A 10,262-nucleotide genomic window follows, 5' to 3' on the forward strand; every position below is an offset into this window, starting at 1 on the left:
ACGCTGCGGGCCCCTGCCCCATACTTGCGTCAGTGCTTACGTAAATCTCACGTCAGGAGATTGATATAAAAACATATTGGACTAGTTTTACGTTATAGGGCCCCTGATGTAGAAGAACAAATCTAATGCTATGAAGTTCAGCTGCCGGGCTAAGTTCCTCGCGCACACGTGCTGCGGAAAAATCGGGGGGGGGGGGGGGGGGGCTTATACGAATTATGTCAAGCGTGCGAATTTACTCATGGGTCGAAAACCTCATGCAGTTCAGACTTTATTCCCGCACAATTTGTTGTCGAGCGTCGTGCAGTCGCGAAATTGTCACCATTTTGTCGCAACACTCAACACCCTTCCGCCAGATAGTGATTTCACTTGTGTTGAGCAGATTATTTCAGCCTCTTTAAATATAAAACCACAAGTAAGCGTTAACTGCTCAACGAAAGATTTTACACGAGTTTCCAATGTACCGCATAGACCATCGCCAAGACGCACTATTAGACAGGGATGAGATAACCAGAAACAATGAACTGTCCGTACCGAGGCATATTGGGCGCACATTTGAATTCGGAAAGATGTCACCCCATACGTTCCGAACACGCCGACCTATTCTTTAAGAAGCAGATGCACTGAATTTTCTTTTTTCTAAACAGCACAAATATTGAGGATTACACAAAGCGGTAATGTGTGCCAAACTACTTCGTCCGAACCTCAAAATTCATCAGTACAACTTCATCGACAGTCAATGGCATGATTATTTTCAATCGTTGAAACCACTAGTGGTAAGAAGTTTATTGAGGTAATATGTGTAACACAGTAATATGATACATAGTGGGAGATCCTGAAGTCAGATGCTGCATTGGGACACCCTCCACAAATATATGCAAGATTAAAAGGAAAAGCTGCAAGAAATCATTGTGAAAAGGCAAAGTGTAGGAAAAGAAATTATTGGATTAAGACTGTTAATAGAAATAAATCGAGCTAAATTGTATTGGTAGTAATCCGCATGTTTGCTGAAATTTCTTCTTCAACAAAATCCAGATCCTCGCTATGTTCAATCCTTAAGGCCCTTGTTTCCTGCCACCATATATTATAATAAATGAATGATGGCGGATTTATTGCTTATTCGTGCGAATGTGCGTTTAGTTGTGTCCTAGACGCAGTGGCGTGTTTGAAAGCAGACGCAACTTTAAGTAAAAGCAAACTCGGAGCGCCATTACGCACGACATTTGAGTTTTGCAAGACGCAAAAACAAAGCGAACACTGCAATACAGCCAAGTGCGCTGTAACATTGTGTGGCAACAACTAGAAAGGTGTCGCTGTGTCGAGTATAAAAGCCCCCTGCGCGCATGCAGAGACCGACAGAAGACAGTCGCCTTCCCTTCTGCGTTGCAGGGTAGATTGTAGCTCTGCGTACTACTCGCGGGATCTTCGCCACCGCCGAAATGTTCCTAAAGGTGAGGGTATTTATCATAGTACTTTCCGAATAAAGCAGAAATCCGCTGCTGTATGCCTTCTCCACCTCGATTCAATCGAGGTTCGGGAAAAAATAATGACAGATTTATTGTAACGGTGCATGAATGCGGAGGAAACTTTTTTAGCAAACTTAAGCATTGACCTCCATCGGACAGTGGCAACTACTGAGGACGTAAGCTGTAACCATCAGAAATCAATGTTGACAAAATCTTTACATGTACGTACCTGAATAAAGGTATACGACTGGCTAATTCCCCATTAACGCTAAATAAAGCGAAATAATTCGACCTTTAATGATGCAGCCTAGAATTAAGAACTGTAGCTTGAATTTCACTACGAGAATAATACAGTTCACTTGCCTGAATTTACAGCTGCACTACGCTAGAGATTCCAGTTTTTCGCGAAAACCGCACTCAACTGTGCCTTTATACTGCAGATAATCCTTGCAAGGCGCAAAATGCTTGTCACCCCACCGCCCCTAAGTTCCGTTAAAATTTCAAAGCGACAACATCAATGATGATCATAGTGATTTACAGGCATCCCCTTTGAAACGGGGCCATGGCAAACGAGCACCTAGCATGCTTGAGTTAATCAGGTATGCTACACACGCTTTTCATTCTGGCACTTTTGTTGGCAGCTCCTTAAATCTTTTTCCCTTCCTCAAAACTTCTCTACATTGTACCGCTGCCTATGACTGTAACGAATCCGGTCATACCAATCTCTTCCTTGCTCTTTTTCGCGGCAATACTCTAAACGTATTTTTCTCATGTCAACGGCTGACCGGTTGGAGCTTTCGTCTACTTTAACACTAAGTGATTCTGGAAGATATATTCGTCGCCTGCTGGTTTCACTGGGTAGTACATTGGTATTTCATGAGGATGTGTTGAGTGGCCTCCAGATTTTTCCTGCAGCATAGAAATGCCTAATCTACTTGTAAATGTTTGCTTCGGTATGTTTTTGCATTATTTTCTCCATAGGCGACCACCTCCATCCTCAAATAGCAAGGCGCTGTCCTTCCTGCCATCGTACAGATTTTTCTATTCCTATGTTCTCATTCTTGTAAATCTCCATGGTATTTATCGTTACCATTCTTTGCATCCAATTCGCTGTCTCTGTTTCTCTAACTTTCTTTCGGATTACTCCTGGCTGTCTATCTGCACTCTCAATTACCCTGTGCTTGGTTGACAACTTTCTTGACCTCTTCCTCCATTCTGCTTCCACGCTTTTCGGGTAAAGATGCTTGTGAACATTATCTGCCCATTTATTTCGATCCATGTTCCTGAGTCCCCAAAAGTAATTTTTATCTGACTTTCTCTGACTTCAAACGAGGCTCAACTCAACCCATGTCCCACTACACTGCCTCATTTGTGGTTTTCAAGCACCCAAAAACCAACGGGCCTACCGGTCTTGTTTAACTTCCATCCCCGAGAAGATGTCCGATTTTAAGCGCAGAATGGCATTTGGAAATGTTAGCGCTTGCACGATTACTCCTTTCCATATTCCACGCACCACCTCATACTTATTCTGCCCCGCAGTGCGGCATGCTTTATAAATGCCGTATTGCGCTTCCCCGTTATTTTATAATTATGTTGGTGAGTGATTCTGTAAGACTTTCCTTCATTTATGTATACGCAGAAGTATATATATTGCTTTCTATAGATGAGACTTGCTGTTGAACCGAAACCACGTGGTTACTCGTCTCTTTATTAAAGATGATAATTGCCGAATTCTCTAGGCTAAGCTTAACGTCTAGATTTGTCGCTGCGTTGCCACATATATGCGCAAGTGTCTGAATCTATTTTTTTTGTGCTTGTAGCACTATATAGGTCGCACGCATCCATCATTCCAGGGAGCTGCTGTTGCGCCAATTGTGCATTACGCATGTAGGACTAGCCAAACCCAAATTCAATGCATTCCAGTTGTTGTCTTTGTATGACATAACATAAAGCATAAACAAGCATGAAGACAGGGGAATCCTTGTTTGAGTCATTGGTTAATTTCCACCACTTCGTTACGTTTTCTTGCCTTCCCATACAATTTTTACACAGTTCTCTCTACAAATCTCCTTCAGCAGCTTCTCGATATCATGTTGTATAACTTAGTGCTCGGAAATGTTCCATAACAATTTCCTGTCTTTCCTACGATAGGCTCCCCTTATATCGAGAAATACTATCCATAAAGGCTCTTATTGAGATACTGAAATCTCTATGAACTGCGTCAGTACAAACATACCCTCAAAGCGCATGCCTAGCCTGAACCTCTACTGTTGTTCACCCACTAAATAATTTTTCTCCACCCACTTTAGCAGTTTTAATTCTATTGCTTGCATTGGCATTCTATATGCCACCGACGTTACTGTAACTGGCCTATGAGAGCATGTCTTATCCTCATCACCTTTTCCTTTAAGATGAGGTGTCGCCTTCAAGCAATTTATGGTTTGAGGTCCACACCAATTGACCTTGCGCAGCTTGCTGTGCTGATCGCCACACGAACTCAAGCAATTCTACGACTTTCATACAGATGCATTCGTGATGTCCTACATCAAGTCCATTCCTGTTTTCAATTATCCCAGGTGCAAGTGCTGTTCGTCTGCGTCGTCCTTCAAGCCTACGCCCTAGACCATCACCAGATGAACCTGGCTGGATACACGGGTGTAGGCTTTGAAGGCTATGCTACTCCATCGGCGCCCTACGGAAGATACGACGCCTATGCCTCTGTGAGCGTCGAGTGTGTCTTCTATGCGGCTACACTTTCTTGCACTTGAAGGCGAAGAATTAAGGAGTCCATGATTGCTCACGTCGCACTCGAGTCTTTATGCACGCCCTTCAGCACTCGTCAGTGTAGTCCTCGGCGTTACAGGAAACCGGTGCTGACAGTTTTTAAGCGAACAGGAATACCATACGTCTCGCGCAGTCCAATGAACGAAGCAGGCTTCTAGCACATGCTGAAGTTTCGTGTCAGACCCCAAGCTTGAGCTCAAATTCAGCTTGAACGCTCATCTTTCGGAAAGCACAGAGACATCTTTCTAAGACAACTTGTCAATGATTGCGGGTCCTGAATGGGCCCAGCGTCGCACTCGAACATAGGATAAGCGCATTTCTCTAATCTACCACGATGATGGAGCAGAAATGCCGGGAATCTAGCACTTATGGTACAAACGCTATAGTCGCACATATGTAAAAGGGGTATCCCAGACCTTCCATAAATGTGGGGAGCTTTAAAGCTGGTGACAGCATCTGTGTTCCTGAAGCCAACGCAACCTAGCTGTTCATTTCCAGAAGTCAGAAAACCACAAAAAGTTCGTTTTAAATAGCGAAGCTTTATTTTCCTACTCTGTAAATAACTGGGCACAATACAGTTCGGCTGATTTACAATGTTACGTGCCCAGTGTGGCTTGGTGCCCAGTGCGTATGGCGACCAGAAAAATGAATCAACCGCTGAAGAGTAAGCCTAATAGGACTAATCTGCCCAATGAATGTTCCACTCAGATAGCAAAACCCGGTGGTGTGCGGGAATCGCCGTGAGACGTGTCCCATGTATGACTTTATGCATCGCTGTTACAAGGCGAACTTCAGAAACTCTTTTGGGTTATGCATTAACGCTTAGGTAGCCCAGCTCATTATCAATACCAACCTTTATTAGTACGGCGCTTTTTCTAATTTTTAAGTTGGCTTGACCATCACACAAAAGCATGTTTCTTTCGCGGGACCTCCTGAAAATGGCGTAAGCACATGTCAGAATCACGCTGGAACAGCCGTAACAAGCATTTTCAGCGTATACCTGGTGTCCCATGGATATGGGAGCACCCCTAGTGCTGCCGAGGAGCGCCAATGTGTTAGCCGCATGGCAACGGCATCTGTGCACGTGATACGCTTATCGGTTTGGTTGTCGATTTACTAATTCTGCGATAACAACGTCATGAACGCAGTTACTTAAGTATATCGCTTACTTTCAGTGCTACGTAATTAAGTACATAGTAAGTCAACTTGGATATCTCGTGCACCAGCGCTGCCTTAAGTTTTTGTTTGCAGCCTTAACACTGTTTAGCATGCCTTTGCCATTATGACAGCAACAGTCAAGAAAGGACAACTGTCAAGAGCTTGCTTGCCTACAATGTTTCCAACATTTTAGTTGTGCACCACTCAACATTTTGTTACCCCAACAAAATACCCGTTTAGCCCTAAGTTGGAAGCAGTGAACGCGATAGACACATGTTGGAATATTACAAGAAGAGGCATAGCTGTTGTGCCAGCATGAACTGAAGTTAACGGAAGCTGACTAATTAAAAACGAGTTGTTGTTCCAAAGGTCCTCGGTTTGAATCCGGCCATCAGATAAGTTAATTTTTGTTTATTGATTAAAGTTGATGCAGTCCTTAGCGGCTTTGTCAGAACATTTCCGTGTCAGGTATGTCTGAATAATGTCACCTGACAATTTTATTTATGTTTTTTATTTTATTAAAGAGAGCGTCTTTCCTAGCCACTGTACCACAACTTTTCGGCCTCAAGTATGTTTCAAGCCTCAGTCCTAGGCTGACCCCTGAGGTAGTGCACAGCCACGCCAAAACTCTTACATCACGTTCAGATTTGTGCTCTGTGTTTTTTTTTCGCACGTTTAATATTTAAGTCTGGGAAGATTTAAGATAAAAGGCATGCGCTGTCGCTGTTCTCTTCCAATGGATTTATTTGTAGGCTACCATTCTCAAACTTCTGAGGGATAAGTTTTTCAAGAAATAAAAAAAGAGCTGGTATGATCAGCTTTAGTGAATGAAAGGCCCGGCAATACACCCACCCCTCCCCTTCCCCCATATACCGCACGTCATATAGCATGGCATGACATATAACATACATATAGCTAAATACATAGGGAATTTCACGATGACGGCGCGCGAAAATTCGCCTGGAGTGTCCATAGAATTGCTATCGCAATAAAGCTTTCGTTCTCACTATACATTGTAGCCACCTCAGCCGTATAGCTTCGGCTACGACAGTGTGGACGAGTACGGCAACCGGCAGTTCCGCAGCGAGCAAGGTGATTCCAGCAACGCCAAGACCGGCTCCTATGGATATCGAGACGCGAATGGTCTCTACCGCCGGGTGAACTACGTGGCCGATGCGAACGGCTTCCGTGCAACCGTGGACACCAACGAGCCGGGCACCGCCCTTGGTGCCAGCGCCGACGCGGTCTTCAACGCTGCGCCAGTCGTCCCTCCGGTTCCTTCAGGAGCTGCACAGACTGCTGCACCCACAGCATTTGCTGCTAGGGCGGCATCGCCTTACAATGCTGGTGGCTACAGTGGGTACGGCAGATACGGATACAACCCCTACGAAGGCGCTGCTGGAACCCGTGGTAACGCCCCTTACGGACGTCAGGGATACGTTGCCAGCGATCCAGCACTTGGAGGATACGCTTACGGCGGCAGTGTTCCCTATGGCTACGGGGCTGCCGGATATGCAGCGGGTTACGCTCCGGGTGTCTATGGTGCTCCAGCTGGATACCGAGGTTGGCCTTCTGCTCATCATGGATACCGCCGTCGGTAATGAAGTCTTTTGCCGTGTGTATGCAACACATGCCCGAGAAGCTAGACATGTAGCATCGTAATGTGTGTATGGTGCGTGTTGTATACTTGAAGCAAAAAGCGAATAAAAATGGTAGGTGATACGCGAAAGAAAGCATTTTTTCATATTTACTAGCCTGATGGGTGTTATTTGCAGATATGTCATTTCAGAAACGCCTGGACAAGGCAGGAACATTCCACGTAGCCACGTCGTAACACGTCGTTGTACACGTTTTTACGGTGTTTCTTGAAGTCCACCCCAACTGGAACATGGCGGCCATGGCCTGGTTGAAGGAATAACCTCACGTTTAGCAGCGCAAGGCCATAGCAATGGAGCTACCACGTCGGTTGGTGGCACATCTAAAAGAAACCTTTGAACGTGCTTCTTATATTAAATAGCAAGCTGGGGAGTTAACATTCCCAGCTGTATAGCTCCATTACATTCGAAAGCGGTCAAACACGAAAGCTGACGCACAGAAGAACAAGTGAGCAAATCTATGTACACCTTATCATTTGCTTCTCCAAAATATTAAAAAACTGTACATCTACTCATTTGCTGCGCCCGCCAGCTTCACTATGGCTACAGGGCTAAGAAACACTACCCGCAAACGCCACGACCAGGATGTCAACCAATCTTATTGGAGCAATGTTCAATTCGGATTCGGGTGCGCTACCCACCACGCTTGTTGCTTACTTTATTGCACGGAAATTGTTTCCGTAACATTTGCGAACACTATATACATTACATGTATACACACACGCACTTAAAAAATGCACGCTACGCTAAAGAGTTCGATGAAACTTCAACGTTCGGGCAAACAAGTACAAGCCCTAAGGGGCGCAAGCCACTCCTGAATGCGATCGAAGGTGTCGACCACGCTTTCTCATTTCAGCCGCTTCTTCTTGAAACAGACCATGTCAAGTGAGCTGGCGCAGCATTTCTGTCGATAATGCGGCTTCTTCATAATGAATAAAGTCGGCAACCGGGACGCTGTGCAATCACTCCAATTTTATTGCGCGCCTCAGGGACTCTGACTGCAATGCAACCTCCGCAAATGTTTAGGTGGTGATAGAGAGGGAAACAAGTAGAAGGCAGTGAGGTTAACCAAAATATTTTCGCTTTGCTAAGCTGCACGGTGAAACAGGAAAATGGATTTAAAAATATAGGACGAGAGAAAGGTAAGCTCAGAAATGGCAATTGGCGAAGAAAATTAAAGTGCCACAAGTCGCAGTCTATCTCTCAGGCTCGTAGCCTGCAGAAAGCGAACGAGTGTTGGTGCTGCGTACAGCGCTCACCTAACTTGACAAGAGTGTACTTTGTACGGTCGCGCACGCCGTATCTTGAAAATTACCTGCAGACTGCTCATACCTTTGTATGCGTTGTGTGCTCGCTACTCTTCCGTTGAAGTGGTAGACAGAACGAAGGTCACTGCGCTCGCTGCTGCAGCAGCGATGCTCACGCCAGCGTTTTCACAGCGAGTGTCCGTGCACATCGAGTGTGATGTGTTCATGCTTTCTCGTGCTTGTTGATACCACACGCTTGTTAATTCAATTAGAAAGCGAATATTTGCAAGTTTATATGGCCGATAAAATCACCATACCTACTTCGTATAGCTGCGCACTAATTTTCTCTCGAAATCGATGGGCGGGGGGGGGGGGGGCGAACTGCAGGAACGCCCGTGTCCCGTGCATAGGCGGCGTGTTAAGAATCCCCTGGAGGTCAAAATAAATCTAAACTGCCCCACTACGGCGTTCCTCATAATCAAATCGTGGTTTTGCCACGTAAAGCACGCGAATTAAATTCATACGAGGGGAGACGTTAAAGAATTGAGCTATATGCCCATTACAATTGCTTTTAGTATTATATAAAACATTCACCAATATAATTTTCAATAGAATCAGGGCAACAATTAACTTCAATCAACCAAGGCAAAAGGCTGGCTTCAGAAAGGGATATTGCGCAATGAATAAAATCTATGTCATCAGTCATGTAATTTTCTTGAATCGCAATATTATCCTATTCTCCTATGTGACCACGAAACGCTACAGCTGCACAACGCTATGCCAAACCAAACTCGTCTCCCCTCATCAGATTCGAAACTATAAATAATTTGGTCTTTATTAAAAACCTTCAGTTAAAGGATTCTGTATACTGCGCTACATTATGATCTTTGTAACTTGTCGGAAGTTTGCAACATCGCGGTTTCCTTTATATGACGGCTGCTTGTAACATCACGGTTCTGTTAACATCACAGTTCCTTGTAATGTCCTGGTTGCTTGTAACATCGCGGTTCCTTGTAACATCAAGAGTGCTTGCATAACATTCATGGTTCTGTATAGCATCACGGCTGCGCGTAATATCACGGTTCCTTGTAACATCAAGGCGTCTTCTTTAACGCCACGATTCAACATAACATCACTGTTTCGTATTCATCACGGCTGCTTGTAGCATCACGGCTCGTTATTTAACATCAGGCTTCTTTTGTAACATCACGGCTGCTTCTCACGCTCACACCCTCGATTACCTAAATAGGGCGCAGGAAGGATTTGCGCGCGCGTTGTGGCATAAAGTGACAGCCGTCCACAGGGGCGTTCAGGTAATGATTGAAACAGAGGATTGCTCATGTAAACCTACGTTCTTTCCTGTTTTGTGCATGTCCTTTCGTGCCTACTGCATCCTATCAACAGCAGACAAAACCTAGCTTCTGCATACATATATATATATATATATATATATATATATATATATATATATATATATATATATAAAGGGTTACCCTCTTTGCTTTAAAGCTATACGAGCCGGTCGCTTGCATTCGTGGCAACACGGTACAACCTTTGTTTTAAAATTTCGTTGCAAAATTATTCAAATATAAAAAGCGATTCTGCTGTGACCCTGAGTTCTCAGTTTCCTTAAATCTTGGCAAGCTATCTGGCGCGCCTCGGTTAATGCACTAGCCCATTAAAGCAAATCCAAGCAGATTTTCTTCTTTGGACCTACATAATATCCTACAAGGAAAGAAACAGCTCACACGTCATTTCTTTGCGTTATCTAGATGGCTCTCAGGTTCCACCTGACGTATGCTCAAGTGCCATGAACTAAAACTTGTCCCGGTTTTTATCCGCCAAATTGTGTACATAACAATTTTGTTTCGCCAGGCTACAAACCCACACTGATATCTCCAGTGAAGACATTGCAAGCTCGTTTATGATGTTACAATCTCCCAGTACTGCGGTCA

General features: G+C 44.5%; 1 protein-coding gene across 1 annotated transcript; it reads left to right on the plus strand.

Moving 5' to 3' along the window:
- The first annotated feature begins 1,436 nt into the window (after window positions 1–1,436).
- Window positions 1,437–7,239, plus strand: LOC135900238 (cuticle protein 2-like). Its single transcript, XM_065429658.2, has 4 exons — window positions 1,437–1,448; window positions 4,040–4,183; window positions 6,425–6,968; window positions 7,181–7,239. The coding sequence occupies exons 1-4, from the start codon at window positions 1,437–1,439 to the stop codon at window positions 7,237–7,239; spliced, it is 759 nt and encodes a 252-aa protein (XP_065285730.2).
- Window positions 7,240–10,262: the final 3,023 nt, after the last annotated feature.

The sequence above is a fragment of the Dermacentor albipictus genome, chromosome 1, assembly GCF_038994185.2.
Source record: "Dermacentor albipictus isolate Rhodes 1998 colony chromosome 1, USDA_Dalb.pri_finalv2, whole genome shotgun sequence".
NCBI lineage: Eukaryota > Metazoa > Arthropoda > Arachnida > Ixodida > Ixodidae > Dermacentor > Dermacentor albipictus.

Bases quoted from the DNA above. Each gene is read 5' to 3' on its own strand.
- LOC135900238 (XM_065429658.2), top strand. The intron at 4,184-6,424 runs GTGAGCGTCGAG...TATACATTGTAG, and splicing joins GATACGACGCCTATGCCTCT to CCACCTCAGCCGTATAGCTT. The intron at 6,969-7,180 runs GTTGGCCTTCTG...TGTTATTTGCAG, and splicing joins TGCTCCAGCTGGATACCGAG to ATATGTCATTTCAGAAACGC.